Raw genomic sequence first — 15,459 nt, 5'->3', positions numbered from 1 at the left:
AAAAAACGCAATTCACACGACACGAAAACCATCAGATCAGATACCAAGATGCATTTCATTGCATCTATGAGATATCATCAGGGGAAGATCCCAAGACGCTAGCTTTCCAGTTCCCTGTAGTAACAATCTTGCAGCAGAAGGCTGTCGAGGGGAACAACGCATTCAATCAAAGACCGAAAATGTATCAGGAAAAGGGGCAGGTCGTGTACGCAAAGACGATACCGTCGCGTAGCTCTATGTTTCAAGAGTGCTACTGCCAATTCCAAGGCCGCCGATGACACTATCCATAGTGTCGAGTTCATGGAATCAACTGCCGATGATATCAGCGATGCCGATGACGAGATCAATGTTGCCGATGGAGCCATATCCCTGAACGGCAACAACAAGTGGTGATAGGAGAAGAAAGAGACGTGTAGTAGAACCAGCAGTGCGAGTTTGCAAATGGAATCACCCTCATGCATCAAAGTTGCTGCGGTAACGACTTAACTCCGGTACTCCAAATCAAATAACGCCCATCCATTATTTTTTCTTCAGTCGTAGAGCCTCAAACTCTTCGAAGAGTGCTTCGTCTTGAAGCAGCTCCTCGATATAGGGCCGGGCATCCGGGTCGGCCGCCCTGCCACCATCTAAACCACCCAAACCATCTGCATAGATCGCTGCGTATTCTTGCAGTCGGCGTCGTGTGGCTTTCGATCCCACCAACGACTAATTGGTCAAGTTTGCTCAAATCGCCAGCGCCCTTCGGCTTCAGCCACGACGGCTCGATCAGAGCCTCGCGCTCCGAGTAGAGGAACTTGTAGGCCGTCTTGATGGTACCGTCGCTCACACCCGCCACAGCCGCAATATCGCGTGTGCTCTTGGGCTCGCCCATAAGGTTGGAAGCCATGTAGATACAGGCGGCGGCGACCGACAGAGGCGAACGTCCAGCCAGGTTCTTAACCGTGGAGCTCTTCTGGGCTAGTGCCTTGGAGATCTTCTCCATCTGGTGCGGGTTGAGGAAGTTGAGGTTACTGCAGTAACGGCCGCAGAGGTCCTCGGCGCTGGTGGTGTTGGTGTTCTCGTAGCTGTCGAGGGGGTTGAGGAGGGAGCTAGCCGTGTTGTTCTCGCGGTGGCCCTGCAAGAACTTCTCGAGCTGCTTGAACGTGCGACCGATCTCCTTCTTGGAGACGTTGGTCAAGGCGAAGATCTCGCGGAACGTCCGGGGAAACCTGGGCCTGGCGACAGGCGATGAAGATGCAACCGGCGACAATAACTTCCTGAGGCTTGCCCTTAAACAGCTTCGCATCGTCGGTCATCTTGAAGATATGCTTGGCGCTATCTTGCACAGCCTTGGGGATTTCGATGTTGTCGCAAAGCGTCGAGATTTCGCGGTAGGCATTGAGCAGGCCTTTGGTGGCCTTGTCGTTCTGGGAGCGGTTCTGGGCGCGATGCAGCTCGCGCGCGCGGCTGCCTTCGCCGAAAGCGATGCCTGTCTCGAGCTGGGAGCCGTTCAGGAGCGGGTTCATGGCGTCACCGACACGCGAAGGATCATCGCCACCTTGGTCGTCGTTGGCGAAAGTGCGCCACTCGGATCGCGTGTCGATGATGCGATCACCCAAAACCAGGCCGCAGTCACCACAAACCATGTCGCCGGCCGAGAACTCCTCCATAAGATTGGCGGGGCTGATTTGACAGTCGGGACAGACCAGGATCTCGTTCAGGTTCTCCTTGTAGCCGCCTTGAGACGGGCGCCGCCCGCCATGTTGCCCATCATGTTGGCGTCGGCTGCACCGCTCGCAACTGCCATTTTGATCAGTTCGCGTCGGTCGGTAGGATATATATAGGTCGCAGATTCGGAGAGAGTGTATTTGCTTTTGTTCAACGAGTGTGGTTTGTTTTGGTCTGGGTTGATGGCGATGGCGATGGGGATGGAAATGGAAAGAATTGTCAACAGCTTACCTCAGTAGAAGCAGATCAGTTGTCCAAAGATGGACGTTGCTGCCTCGGCGCTATTTTTTGGATGAGTCAGCTGGACCGTCTTCTGGGGACGGGGCTAAATTGGGAAATGTGTGGATCAATTTGATTGAAAAGTGGAATCATCCAGTGGCATCCAGTGAGTGCTCTCTTGCTGGGTAACTGGCACTGAACAACAACAGGCAATGGGAATAGACGACATGGAAATAACTGGTGAGGAGTGACTTACTTGTACCGAAACAGTGTATGATTTCGTGTCAATTGCAACAGTTTCCAGTCAATGCTGTGCACAGCACTGAAAGCTTCTTGGCTTGATAAGCAGTATGACTGCTTCAAGGCCTAGAGAGAGAGAGAGAGAGAAGTTGCTGAGAAGGAGATGGTGAAGGCGAGAAGGACCAAAAGCAAGTACTGAAACCCATGGAAGACATCAATCAGATTCGCGATTGACGATTGACGGTTGACAGAAAAATGAGGAAGAAAGCCTTATCAAACACTGCCAGGCAGTGAATACAACAAAGAAAGCACCGACGCTAGTAAATGGAGTAAGTGATTTCTTTGTTATTTTTTTACTCGAAGCTGTTTACTATTGCTATTGCTGCTACCATGAGCTTCTCCCGCCTGGGTAAACGATCAAATTCCCTGTTGACCCACCAAACACATAATAATATAATCGATCTAACTCTGCCAACTCCAACGCCCGGTTGAAAGGATCTCTCTCTCTCCATATCCCAGGAAACGCCGATTGATCAAACAAGCCCTGTCTGAATGCCATGAAGAAACCCATTTTGATACCCTATCAAACGCCATCCAAGATGCCCCAAACTCCAAACAGCTCAATCCGATTTCACAATCAGGGTAAGTAAACGCATACTCAGCACACCATATATGACAATCCCGGTACTTATGTCAAGAAGAGGTAAGACTTGGGGGCAATTATGGCGCAGCTCTGCGCCCAGCAAGATCAGTCACAACCAGCGTCCTGGGCAGCCGGGCAGGCAACTGGGCACGCTGCAGCTCCGGCGAGAAGGCCGGGTGGCCCCGACCCAGCGTCGCCGGATCCTGCAGGCTCGAGGATCGTAACCGTCCGTCTTGCGCCTCCAGCTCCTTCCAGTCACTGGAGGACATGGACTGCTTCGGCGCCGATTCGAATTCTTCGTCTTCACTGTCATAATCATCACTATGGCAGTACCGGTCGTGATTCCTCCTCGCCGCGGTTCCTCCTCCTCCGACAGTAGTACTTTTTGATGATGTGGAGTGGTGGCGGTGATGGTCATAGGCAGAAACCGCCGTGTAAGAGTGCGGTTTCGAGAAAATGTTCTGCTGCTGCTGCCGTTGCAGACATGTGGCATCTGCCACCACCACCGACCCGTCAAAAGAGCCCCACGACTCCCGGCTCGCCCGCGACTTGCCGATCAGTTGCGACCGCTGCAGCTCTGCCGCCGCCTCCTCGGGCTGTTGTTGGTATTGGTGGTAGTGGCTCTTACTCGGGCTAGGCCACGGCCGCTCGTAGCTGCCTTCTCGACTATGGTGGTAGTAGTACTTGTTGTTGTGCTGTCTCACGGCCGCGGCGGCATTGGCGCCGAGACGCTGACGATGGCGTTGCCTTCGCCGCAGGAGACTGACGCCGACGAAGCCGACGAAGGTCGCGGCGAGGAACGAGGCGGCGGTGATGGCTATTATCACCCACGGCGTGAGTAATGCTGCCGGCTTCTCCCCTGCCGCGCTATTGGGGCCCGCGAACGCGTCGTTCTCGGCAACGTTTTCTCCTGTTCTTGGTGCTATTGCTCTGGGGCAACCACAATGCGTAGGTATAAACATGCGTATTGTTGGTGCCATTGCCCTGGGGCAACCACAATGCGTAGGTATAAACATTATGTATTGTAAGACGGGTGACTCTGGACACGGGAAGGACCACCCCGCGTATGAAAGACCCTGTGTAGGAATTCTGGCAGTGTACGTGAGGTAGGATACAGCACAAAGGATCGTAAGCGTGGATGATGTGCAGGTTCAGGAGTGTGGAGGAAAAGTAGAAATATTGGAGTGAATCCCTCCGACCAAGAATGACGAATACTCCAGAGTTACTATCCACAGCTGTGCCGCGGGGGAGGAGGTGGACTCAAATACATATTCGATCCCAGGTATAAGCCAGGTTATGTCATGGGATCGCTCGGTCCTACTGTGTTGTTGTTGGTGATGGTGTGTGTGGTTCCATCCATCGACATAATCCATGCACCTGCATCTACTACTATATCCATGTCTTACTTAGACGGGGGCATATGGGATATACGAGGCCTAGACGAACCTCTCTTCCCTTGCTCTCTGCCTTGAAGGGCCCCTCACTCTCACTCAGGGCACTTTTCCCATCGGCGAAGGGAAAGAAGGGAAGGACGCCCGCGCCCAGTAATCACGCCCCACGATTTCTATAATTGGCTGCATCAATCCCTTGCCGTGCCGGGCCCCCCTGTTCCCTAGGCTAGATAGTGGTAGCAGGACGACGAAAACCAATTGGCCCAACAGGCGCGGCCCCAGTAAGCGCAGAAAAGAGCAAAAAACAACGAGGGGAATTGGGGCGCAATCGCAATCGCGCGATGCAAGGATCGACGAACACCCTTTCCCTTTCCCGCATAGGCGAAGATCGTATGTTCAGCTGGCTGGGGCAGACGAACCCAAGACAGGCAGGCGGGCAGGTAGGCTTTCTTGATCAGCAGGGCAGGCTAAGCTGAATGAGGGACAATGAGACCAGGTTGTTGAAATCGGGTTCTCGCGGAATCTGATCCTTCATCCTCCCAAAACAACTTCACGTAATCACTCCGAATGGGTACAGCCCCAGGCTTAAATTCAATAGGACATTGGGGCCCTTGCAGCCCTTGCAATCCTTCCACATTCTTGAAGCCACATGGGTCATGACCGTTCAATCCGTACATGATGGCTTAGGAAAGCCTATGCTCATTGGGCCAATATGCCGAATGTGCTAATTTGCAATTTGACGCGGATGCAAGTGAGTATGAGAGTGAGTGAGTTACTCATTCTCCATCGTGGTACGGCAGAAAACACTCGCTCAGGTGGCCGCGGTTGCTTGCTTGGCCCTGCATGCACCACACCACCTAGATGGTACGGCAGACCAGACACACCTGAGGGCGCAGTGACGAAATGCTACCTTACCTGCAGCAACCGTGTTACCAAATCATATAATTTTTGAGGCAGTGGGTATTACCGTCCCGCACCACCATCACCAACACCGCAATTTAGTCGAGACCCGGCCCGTGGCCCGGTAGGTAGGGTAATATGTAGGCTAGTGCAAGTATTGACAGGTCTATATGTAAGGCAGAGCCTGAGAGTCGCATGACAAGTACCAACTAACACTGCCTACTTGGCATACAAATATGCCATTTCATGCAAACACACGAGGCGGCTGTATTGGAATTTCGCTTGCATCCGGTTCCAACTAAACGACTTGGCACTCTGGCAGCCCAGCTTGTGCATATTGAAAGTGCAGGATTGCTTAGTTGGTCCTCCCCCAACCGAATCCCATCAATCTCATAAACGAGGTAAGCGTCCACTTCGCTTTGGGGGTGGAGGCGCGGCTACGTTTAGGCATCTAGGCGCGATCATCGAACAGTGTCCTTGGCCTTCAACCCCTCGATCTCGCTAGGCTTGAGCCCCAGGATGCCGCCCAACACCTCGTCCGTGTGTTGGCCCAGCGTGGGCGGTGGTGTGCGGATCGAGGGCGTACTCTCCGAGTACTTGATCGGCGTGTTGACCATCTTGATTGGCCCGCACTCGTTGTGCTCCATCTCCACAACCATGTTGCGGGCTCGGGTGTGCTCGTGGTTCAGGGTCCCCTGCACGTCGTTGACGGCGGCGTAGGGCATGCCCTTGCCCTCGAAGACGTCGAGCCACTCACTGGTCGTCTTGCCCGCGGTGAGGGCTTCGATCTTCGCTTCCAACTCGTTGCGGTTGGCGACTCGTTGCGCATTGACCGCGTACTTGGGGTCCGTCTTCCACTCGGGTCGCCCGACGCCGTCGCACAGGATACCAAAGAGCCTATCGTTACCACCGCCCAACAGGATATCGCCGTCTTTCGTCTTGAACGACTTGTAGGGAACGATGGAAGCTAAGACTTGTTGTTAGCGAGGCCAGACCATTTGGACACACTCCCAAAGAAGGTTTAATGAGGCGAGGAAGAAAATCCGAAAAACCAGACGTAACTCACGATGCGCAGTACCCCACCGGCCCGTGTCCTTCTTCCCGCTGATCAGACAGCTGCTCGCAATGTTAGCCAGCGTCGCCGTCTGGCAATCGCTAAGCGCCACATCAATGTGCTGTCCGCGGCCCGTCTTCCCCGCGCCAGCAGCGCCGCCATGATGCTGTTGCTCGTGTACAGCCCCGTGGTCAGGTCCGTGACCGCGACGCCGACCTTGACGGGCGGCCCCTCGCGCGCGCCCGTGATGTGCATGAGCCCGAACTCGGCCTCGACCATGACGTCGTAGCCCGCGCGGCTCGCGTACGGCCCCGTCTGGCCGTAGCCCGTGATGCTCGCGTAGACGAGCCGTGGGTTGATCCCCCGCAGGGTCTCGTAGTCCAGGCCGTACTTGGCCAGGCTGCCGGGCAGGTAGTTCTCCACCAGGATGTCGCACTCGGCCGCTAGCTTGTGCAGGATCTCGACGCCCTCCGGGTGCTGGAACGAGAGCCCCAGCGACTTCTTGTTGCGGTTCACGGCGAGGAAGTAGGCGGACTCGCCGGGCCCATCGTGCGCGGACTCGGACGTGTACGAGGCGTAGGGCGGGCCCCAGGCGCGCGTGTCATCGCCGCGGACGGGGTGCTCGATCTTAATCACTTCTGCACTTGTGTTGTTGTAAGCCGACTGCTGCTGGGCTTGTTTCGGACTCGACCGAGAGCTAGGATATGAAATGGGTGGGTGGTCTACCCTAAGTCGCCCAGGATCTGTGTGCAGTACGGCTGCGGAATAGAGAGGGTGCTGTCAGCGCACTGGAGCTTCCTATATACCATAAGATCCATATAACAGTAACAATTTAGAATCTCACCCCTGCTAAAACCCGTGTCATATCCAGGACGCGGTATCCTGCCAGTGGCAGCGAAGAGCTGCTTGCGTCGGCGGCCATAGAGTAAGCTCGCTGGAATCGCCCGCACCGCCCAATCGTCCGTGGGAAGGTCTTGAGGCCATGGCTGGCGCGCACTAGGCTGCGATTGAACATCTTTCTTGACTCCCAATTAAATGAAGCCTTTCGGTCCCTTGTTACTATCCGAGCGGCCTCCTTTCGATGTTTCTCGGGCCTTTGTCGCACGCGAAGCTCGGGGTAGTCGAAGGCTAGCTACGTCACTTTCGCCTTCACGTGGGCTCTCAATTGTTTCCCGGATTCCCGATGACGCCGTCATATATTCTCCTCCCGCGAATGTAGAGAAAAAATAGGGAATAGAATATATAAAGTTTACAACCTGTGTCGATTGGCCTGAACGGAAGGGAAGGAAAGACAGGCATCGCGAGTTTCGGGGCAGGTCGACTCATTGTCGTCCACTTCTTTCGGTAACCACTTTACCGGTCTCGGCTTTGGCAGCCTTTGGGGGGAGGTTTGGGTTAGTGTCAGTGGGGGGAGGAACGGGGGGGTTCGAGGTGTCCCGCATCGTCTTGGATCGTCCGCCCGTTGCAGAACACCCCCACAACACAACCTGTCAAAACGGCTCGAAAACCGCTGCTAATTGTAAAAGTATGGGAAAGTTGTGGTTTCTCTAGTTTCCCATTACTTGTTACTAATAATATACATATGTAATCAGATCGATATGAGTGGCCAAGCACATCAGGTTGTGGTTCTCATCCTGGAAACACAGGCACAAAGTCCAGTGGTGCTTCAGTAGCTTCAGAATAATGTCTGCAGGTGATAGGTGATGGTGTCGAAGCGCACTCACTGAAATCCATGTTCTTCCACTGCTAGGATGGCTTGACAGAGCCTGTATTTATTGCTACGTAGAAGTCAAGGAAGCGCGGATAGACGCAACACCCCAAAACTCGAACAAAGGATGACATAGCCTGATCGGCTCAGTACAGCACGAAGTGAGACACCATTCTGATGATGATGCTCAGTAATCTGTGACTGTCTGGGAAAGGGTCATCGCACCGGAGTACATCCATAAACACCGTGACTACCTGGAAATCAATCGATGTCATCCATCCCATGATGAAATTCAAAATCAATGCGCTTCGTTATCCGAGTCCAAGCAATCAAGTAAGCAGTACAATACGTCGTCGTGCCTATTCCTCCACCTTTAGCTTCTTATTCTTCTTCTGCTCCCTTAATGTGACCTAAGCATGTCCCACGACGGGGCAGACGGCACCGGGCGCCGCGTTCGCCACGCTCGGGTGCTCGGTGACCTTGTCCTTGTGGTGGCCGAGCTTGGCCTTGGTGACGGGGCACTCGGCGTCGTCGCCCTTGCCGGCCGTGGCCGGATGGTCGGGCGGCAGGATGGTGGTGACGGAGCCGACGACGGGGCAGACCTTGTCGTCCATGGCCTGGCTCTTGGCCTCGTTGACCGTCTTGTTGGTGATGACGGGGCACTTGCCGGCGTCGGGCTTCTCCGAGGCGCCCCGCGGGCAGCTCGACGTTGGGGTGCTTGTGCAGCGACGAATGGTGTTCCGTCTTGGCGCCTACTACGGGGCAGGTCTGGCCCGGCTTCGACATGTCGATGTCCGGGTGCGAGGGGGGCAGGGTACTGTTCGTCGTGCCGACGACGGGGCAGACTTCGGGTTGAGCGGCGGCCATTGTGTATCTAGTGTGAGTATTGGATGTGTTGATACGTGTGTGTGTATTGTTGTTGTCCTGGGGAGGATGTGGTTGTCTTGGTTGAAACACTCGATTCGATTCGAAGAGGTACGCTACTTTAAGTCCCTAGACAAACTTCAGGGGGAGGGGAAGCAGAAGAATGGGATCAACAAAGGAGAGCCTGACCAGGCAGCCCTTTTGGGTTTTGTACGAGGAAGCAGCAGCCACTTCTCCATAGCTAAAAGCAAAGCACTCTGGCACTCGCTCGATTCGAGGCTCAAAGGCTCTGCTCAAAAAGGAGGGGTCAAGGGTTCCTATCATGCTAGATCGTCTCACTTACACGCCGCGTTCAGGGCGTACTGCACGACCGGGGTCGAAGTTTGGGTGACCATCCAGAAACCATCCGCTCTATGGCTCTATGACGTACCCGCTTTGATCCACACCACGTCGTCAGCCATATCAACTGTCGTCTTATTGCCCAGAGCACCGCTAATAACTACAAATAGAAACTATTGAGAGCGGTGACAGGTGGATCGGCGAAGCTGCTCAGTTACGCACCTGTACTGAGGTGTGTTGTGCATTTCTAGGTACATATGCAATATTCTTCAGGCTTCAGGACTTTGGCAGCTGGATTCGGAACGCTGGAGGCCAAGTCGATTACGGCCCGCTGAGTGTATCAACTCGTGTTATGGTTCCAACCTGCAATTCTGACTTTGGTAGTGCAACTCTGCCAGGAAGAACAACCTTGAGCTCTTGACCCCGCGCACACCTACGACACAGAGCATTAAAAGGAGTGGACAAATACGGACAGGGGTTAATAATGAAAAGCAAATAAGTGGTATGAGGCCCCTTTAGATATCCAGGAATTTAGATCAAATGACACTTTAGAATACACAAGTATTAATGCAACCGCCATTAGTTAGACGGGCTCTCCTTGCGAGTAAGAGAAGGGCAGATATGAGTGCATGATACAGGTAGTCTCTCCGGCTAGTACAGCCTTGATTAACCGTTGTCAAAGCCTCACACTCCCTACGCCCGTAACGCCCTACCTGCATGGCTCACTGTAATGGTGTCTGCCTTGGTTTGACATTTCACTAAGAATAAATTGAGTGTGGGTTGGGTGGTAGGTACGCATGTATAATAGCCAGACAGGTAGTGACCCTTTTAATGGGGGAAAAGGAAAGTTCTACGTGACAGATAAACTTGAACAAAAGTCAAGAGTTGGGAACGAAGCAAAAAGAGAAACCAGTCGTTGTACAACTTGCTAATCAAAGAGCGACGCCTGCAGGATTCGAACCTGCGCTCCCGAAGGAAATGCCTACCTCAATACCCACAACAGTGAACATAGCAGGGCATCGCGTTAACCACTCCGCCAAAGCGCCTTTGAGTGCCGGATTGCTTCCGATGCACAAAACCTCTCCAAGCAGCTCTGTTATTTCACCCATGCGAACAGATACTCCAACATCACCAACCCGTAACGGTATAGTATGCGTGTTTCGACTGCCAATGGACAACCGATATAAAAAGGCCCCTAAAAGTATTATAGTTTCTGGAAAAGCTGCCTAGAACAAATGAATGGTTTGCTGCCAGGCTGGCTGGTTGGATGGCCGACCACTTTTCGACCCCTAACCTGTCAGCACTGCATCCTTCCTAGCTGCTCTACGGTGACTAAATACGAGATTTGCATCAGAATCGCTGCAGCCGACGGTTGCGTGTACCTATGCCCAAAACCAACTACCATAATATGCCTTGCCTTAGACGTGCACTTGGGTTTCCCAAATTCTACGAATCTGCAAATTACCCCCTTTATCGAGGCGCATAATCTTGCTTTATGGAATCGGCAGTGGCCGTAGGATGGCAATTCAGGGAGAACGTTGACAACCATCTTAACCATGATCCGCAGTCAGGCGAAGCAAAGGAGACCAGCCCCAAGCAGAGACTTTCTTGTGTTGCATTCCCTGAGCTATGGTGTGGAAAGTACACAACCCCCAAGCTTGATGAAGCAGGAAGGGATAATAGACAGGCTTGCACGCAGATCTAAAATTCTTGGAGTAACCCAAGGCATAGAACCGGGGTGAAAGGCGGCTGATCACTTGCATGATCCCACTAGGATGCCGTGAATTTGAGCGAGCGAGACTTGCAGAGCCCCGTGTTGGCGGGAGTCTCTCAAATTCGAAAAGTCTTTGAAGCAAGCAAGCAGTCTCATCAACATGTACCTGTCACAGCAGCGCCTTGCGTCTTTACCTGCGTCGCAGTTACGCAAAGACATGGAAGTGTCTAGATCCCCCTCCGCACAGCGTCTTCTCGGCAAGACGTTCCCTAATCACCGGGGCCGCCGCTAACAATCGGCGTGGAGACTGCGACCCGGATGCTGCAGGAGGGCGCCAATCTCAGCTTGGTCGACATCCGCGCCGAGGCACTGGACCGGGCCGTTTCCGAGTTGAGGGCGGCGCTGGATCTGCACGAAGAAGACGCCAAAGTCGCGCATCCTGCCCATAAGCAGCGGATGTCACCGACGAGGCCGAGGTCGAGGCCAACACGGACCGGACGCTCCAGAAGTGCGGCCGCTTGGACTGCGCCTTCTTGAATGCTGCCGTGAGTTATAGCTCGACGAGTATATCTTCGATACCGCGGCGGAGGACTACGAGAGGTTAATGTGCGTTCAATGTTAAGTTGGGTGAGTGAAGGCCCCATTTTCGGCCAACCCAAGAGGCAATCGCGCGCAGGATACAGGAAGAAACGAATCGACCAAAATAATCTCACTGAAAATCCGTGCCTGCTTCTTCCCCTTTCCACAGCTTTTCTCGGCTTCAAACAATTAGCACGGGCGATGGGCGACGCCAACCACGGCGGCGGCGGCGGCAGCAGCAGCAGCCCCTATCTTGCAGTTTGTGTACTTTACGTAGGTGAATACGTCCTATGTCACTCGTGGGCAATCATCAACCATTGATGCCAATACCTCAACACTGGATTGTTGGCACCTCCAAGTTCCGTGATCTGCATCAGCTTGTATCAGTAAGAATAAGTAAGTAAGTAGGTAAGCTGGAAGCAGGACCCTGGATTGGGTCCTACTGAGAGTTGAGATCTTCGGGCTTCAGGGATCAATGTGTCCAGGGGTGTGGGGTGGTTCCCCAGACTTTAGTCCAACACCTGAATTTTAGTCCGCGCATGGAACGTTCAAGCTACAAAACATTCCTGCGACCAAATCCCATGATGTCCAATTGCATGTGCTCTGGCCCGGAACCTTGACTACAATTTTCACCTTCTCTGATTGATCGCGCATTCTCTCATCTTCCCCAGCAATGTCGTCCCGCTTCGTCTCGGGCGGTACGCTACCTGGCGACACAACCGCCGCCGCCGAGAAAACGTCCACCACCCCTGCCGCCGCCGTCGCAGCGAATTCACAGCCAGTAGCCCCCTCCACCTCCTCCTCCTCGTCAACCACTGCCGTCACCAACGCCAAGCCCTCGACCTCGAACTCGAGCTCTAGCAGCAACAACACCACCAGCAACAGCAAGAACGCCGCCGAATGGGCCCGCGTCCAAGCCGAGCTCGACGCCGCCCGCGCCCAGCGCGAAGCGACGCGCCGCGCCAACACCGAAGGCGGCGGTGAAGAAAAGTCGTTGTTCGACGTGCTGCAAGCGAACAAGGCGGCGAAGCAGGCGGCCTTCGAGGAGGCGAGCCGGCTGCGGAACCAGTTCCGGGCGCTCGACGACGATGAGGTGGACTTCCTCGACGAGGTGCAGGAAAAGGAGCGGCAGGAGGAGGCGCGCAAGCGGCGGGAGCTCGAGGAAGGGCTGGGGAAGTTTCGGCAGGCGCAGCAGAACAAGACGGGAAACCCCGATGAAGCGGAGAAACAGGTGGAGGAAGAGGTCGTGGTGACGGAGGATCTCGCGAGCGAGTGGGTGGGGGCGACGGCAGGCGGCGCGGGCCGGAAGAGGAAGCGGGAGAAGGAGGTGCTCTTCAAGGGCCTCAAGCGCAAGTCGACGAGCGAGGGCGCGCAGGAGAAGGGCGCAACGAACAACAAGAACGCGGATGCCAATGGTGCTACCAAGACACCGCTCGCATCCAGTTCCAGCACCAGTCCTGCGCCCAAGGCGGAGCAGGCCACCAAGCCGCCAGCCGCCGCGAAGCAAGCCGCCCCAAAACCCGCAATGGGGCTGGTCGCCTATGGCTCAGATGATGACGATGACGACGACTGAAGCTCGAGGAGGCACACTCGATGGTTATTACCTATTCAAGAGGCGCAGATGCAACCCCCGCGCTTTCTACCAACTTGGAAAAGACCGTTCGTTCGGTATAACAAACGGCAGAGCTCTGTCGCCTGCCTCTGTCTACATGCTCTAGTGCCAGGTGTTCCGCTTGGTACGACTGCGGATGGTATTACTCTCAGGCAGCCGTCAGCTCCAAGAGAACCCAAGCGAGACAGCCAGTCCGCCAGAACTGCCCACTTCTTTTGAGCACAACCTCGATTGGGGAAGGACAGGAGACAAAACCGGAGCTCATGCCAGATTCATGGATATCACCAGGCCCTATTTCTCAAAGGGGTCGGTATCCGCAAAACAACTACTTTTTACAGAGAGAAGACGGTGTCGCCAATGCCTTGGGATTAGAAGTAAGAATGCTTCAAAGTCCACCATGCAACGAAGCCAGCCTCAAGATGCCATGGCTATTAAGGAAGGCAAGAGCAGAGAAACGGTTATGGTATCATTGGAAGTTAGGAGTTGTGTGGCTGTATATATAGGTACATGTAATATACGTGAAGTCGTTTGAGCTTCGCTTCTCTGCGTAACCTCTTCATCATCATACCCATTCCATCTATCAGAACATGTCCATGTCCCCCAAAGTTCCGTCTATGTTGGATTGCGATGCATCAGCTTGGGTAGCCGCACCGGCAGTGGTGTTGTTTGTTGTACATGACTGTTGTAAGCAGTCTCGGAAGTACAGAAGAGGTATCTTAGTGTTACACATTATTAACATGAGTTCTGCAGGCCCCATCTTAAATCAGATCAGATATCTGAGTGTGCTTTGTGTTGTGTCGTGTCAAGCCCATGATGCTACGCTCGCCACCATTTATGGCCCCTGGGAAGACCAAGGTCTCGGCGGCGGGTCCGACACGACCCAATGGCAGAGAGCACGGAGGCTGCCCTTGATCCAACCTTCGATCTCCGCCTCGGGGATGACGATCTCTCTCGCTGCCTTCTCGTCCTCCGGCTGCAGCTCGAACCGGCGCATGCGCGTCGCTATGCGAGAATCTAGGACGACAGGTTTCGGCCAGATCTTCTCTGCGGACGTGGCAGGCACCTCCTCGCCTTCCTTGGGCTCTTCGTCCGCCTCTCCACACGTCCTTGTGCCAGTCCTTCTCCGCCTCCTGGAGGGTGGTCGCCTGTTCCGACTCAGCTAGGCTCTCGCCTTGACGGTACTCCCGCGACGTCGCAAGGCAGACGGCGGCCACCTCGCGGCCAATGTTGTCCGCCATGGAGCGGCGGTTCATGAAGCGCCCGAGTCGGGTGAAGGTGCCCATGAAACCGAGCACATGGGGGAACGGGATAGGGGCGGAGGGCGAGAACTCGGCGGGGATAAACATCGGTAATGACGATGTCGAGTAATCGTCGGTGGTATTATAGGGTTTGGGCTGCCGTGGCCGGGCAGGCTTCTCTTTCTCCTTTTCCTCGTCGGTCTTCTCCTCTCCATCGGCAGGAGGGGCGTCTGGTTTTATCGCGGCAGGCTCCGGGGGCGCCACCAGCGGTCCGAGCCAACCCTCGTGTAGCCCGCGAATGTACTCCTTCCACGTGTGGCGGCCGATGACGATGTCGCCCTTGACGCCCTCGAACTCGGGCGTCTGGTGCCGCTTCCGGACCACCTTGAGGACCTCCTCGTTCGTGAGCTCCTCCTCGTTCGTGACGGTCATCTCGCCGCCCTCGGCGTCGCGCCGCTGGCGCCGGATCTTCTCGGCCACGGCGGCGCGGACGTCCCCTTGCTGCCGCCCCTGCACGAACTCCCAGTCGAGCCCGGACGCGGCCAGGATCGGCTTGACGTACTCGCTGAAGTGGTCCTGCGCCACGCGCAGGCCGTCGTAGGGCGGGCTCTCGAGGTAGATGGTCAGCTTGCGCGGCAGCTGCGCCGGGTTCGCGATGGGCTCCTTGCCGAGGTGCGCGACGGCCCGGCTCCAGCGCGCCGTCGCCCGCTTCTTCTCGCGCTTGTCGTAGATGATGGCGCCGCTGAAGGTGGCGGTGAAGGCCCAGAAGATGAGCCAGTTACGCCCGGGCAGCTTCTTGGGCATGTTCGGGAGGCCCATCATTTTCCAGACCGGGTTGGGTTTCGGCGCCTTGTACGTCGCCGCTGCGGATGTCGGGTTGGCTGCCGCGAGGGCAGCAGGTGCGGGCGCGACGCCGCCCGTGGGCGGCTTTTGGTCGGCCATGATTGAAGTCTGAGGTCGCTGTGCCGCTCCAACGGCTTCGAAAGTAACCACAGGTTTCAGTGTTGGGCTTGTCGTTCGATCCTTGCGACAAAGCTCTGCGGGCTACAATTCTTTGGTGGAGCTCGCCTAGCTTTGCTGGCGTTCCAGAATTTTTGGACGGAAGTCGGAAGCAAAGTTGCCTATCGCCTATCACAATTGATTGGGACTCAACGAGCGAGCCTAGAACCTCAGCTTTAGCGCATTGCTTACCGCAGTGGGGGCCTGGAGACCCCTGTACTAGCTGCAAACCAAGCTTCTCCAGGCGCTTAC

At 55.2% G+C, this 15,459-nt stretch overlaps 7 protein-coding genes across 7 annotated transcripts; 2 read left to right on the top strand and 5 right to left on the bottom strand.

Annotated features, from left to right (window-relative positions):
• Nucleotides 1-519: 519 nt before the first annotated feature.
• Nucleotides 520-1,649, bottom strand: PG994_006644 (Transcription initiation factor IIB; the record flags this gene model as incomplete). The annotated part of the gene is made up of 3 exons (XM_066858053.1): nt 520-656; nt 700-1,159; nt 1,209-1,649. 3 exons carry the CDS (start codon nt 1,647-1,649, stop codon nt 520-522), a joined length of 1,038 nt encoding a protein of 345 aa, XP_066717322.1.
• Nucleotides 1,650-2,886: 1,237 nt separating this feature from the next.
• PG994_006643 (uncharacterized protein) lies at nt 2,887-3,789 on the bottom strand (the record flags this gene model as incomplete). The annotated part of the gene is made up of 1 exon (XM_066858052.1): nt 2,887-3,789. The coding sequence occupies one exon, from the start codon at nt 3,787-3,789 to the stop codon at nt 2,887-2,889; it is 903 nt and encodes a 300-aa protein (XP_066717321.1).
• A 1,772-nt stretch (nt 3,790-5,561) lies between these two features.
• Nucleotides 5,562-7,169, bottom strand: PG994_006642 (CAIB/BAIF family enzyme; the record flags this gene model as incomplete). The annotated part of the gene is given in 5 exon segments (XM_066858051.1): nt 5,562-6,067; nt 6,167-6,255; nt 6,267-6,797; nt 6,881-6,912; nt 6,999-7,169. The coding sequence occupies 5 exon segments, from the start codon at nt 7,167-7,169 to the stop codon at nt 5,562-5,564; spliced, it is 1,329 nt and encodes a 442-aa protein (XP_066717320.1).
• A 1,103-nt stretch (nt 7,170-8,272) lies between these two features.
• On the bottom strand, nt 8,273-8,729 carry PG994_006641 (uncharacterized protein; the record flags this gene model as incomplete). The annotated part of the gene is made up of 2 exons (XM_066858050.1): nt 8,273-8,542; nt 8,571-8,729. The coding sequence occupies 2 exons, from the start codon at nt 8,727-8,729 to the stop codon at nt 8,273-8,275; spliced, it is 429 nt and encodes a 142-aa protein (XP_066717319.1).
• Nucleotides 8,730-11,097: 2,368 nt separating this feature from the next.
• Nucleotides 11,098-11,316, top strand: PG994_006640 (uncharacterized protein; the record flags this gene model as incomplete). The annotated part of the gene is made up of 1 exon (XM_066858049.1): nt 11,098-11,316. The coding sequence occupies one exon, from the start codon at nt 11,098-11,100 to the stop codon at nt 11,314-11,316; it is 219 nt and encodes a 72-aa protein (XP_066717318.1).
• Nucleotides 11,317-12,031: 715 nt separating this feature from the next.
• Nucleotides 12,032-12,931, top strand: PG994_006639 (N-terminal domain of NEFA-interacting nuclear protein NIP30-domain-containing protein; the record flags this gene model as incomplete). The annotated part of the gene is made up of 1 exon (XM_066858048.1): nt 12,032-12,931. One exon carries the CDS (start codon nt 12,032-12,034, stop codon nt 12,929-12,931), a length of 900 nt encoding a protein of 299 aa, XP_066717317.1.
• Nucleotides 12,932-13,728: 797 nt separating this feature from the next.
• PG994_006638 (uncharacterized protein) lies at nt 13,729-15,150 on the bottom strand (the record flags this gene model as incomplete). Its single annotated transcript, XM_066858047.1, has 1 exon — nt 13,729-15,150. The coding sequence occupies one exon, from the start codon at nt 15,148-15,150 to the stop codon at nt 13,729-13,731; it is 1,422 nt and encodes a 473-aa protein (XP_066717316.1).
• Between the last annotated feature and the right edge of the window lie 309 nt (nt 15,151-15,459).

Source organism: Apiospora phragmitis, assembly GCF_038363925.1.
Source record: "Apiospora phragmitis strain CBS 135458 chromosome Unknown utg000006l:1.0-5683423.0:1.0-5690449.0, whole genome shotgun sequence".
Taxonomy (NCBI): domain Eukaryota; kingdom Fungi; phylum Ascomycota; class Sordariomycetes; order Amphisphaeriales; family Apiosporaceae; genus Apiospora; species Apiospora phragmitis.
Note: the sequence above shows the minus strand (reverse complement) of the source record. Positions and strands in the feature narration are given on the sequence as shown.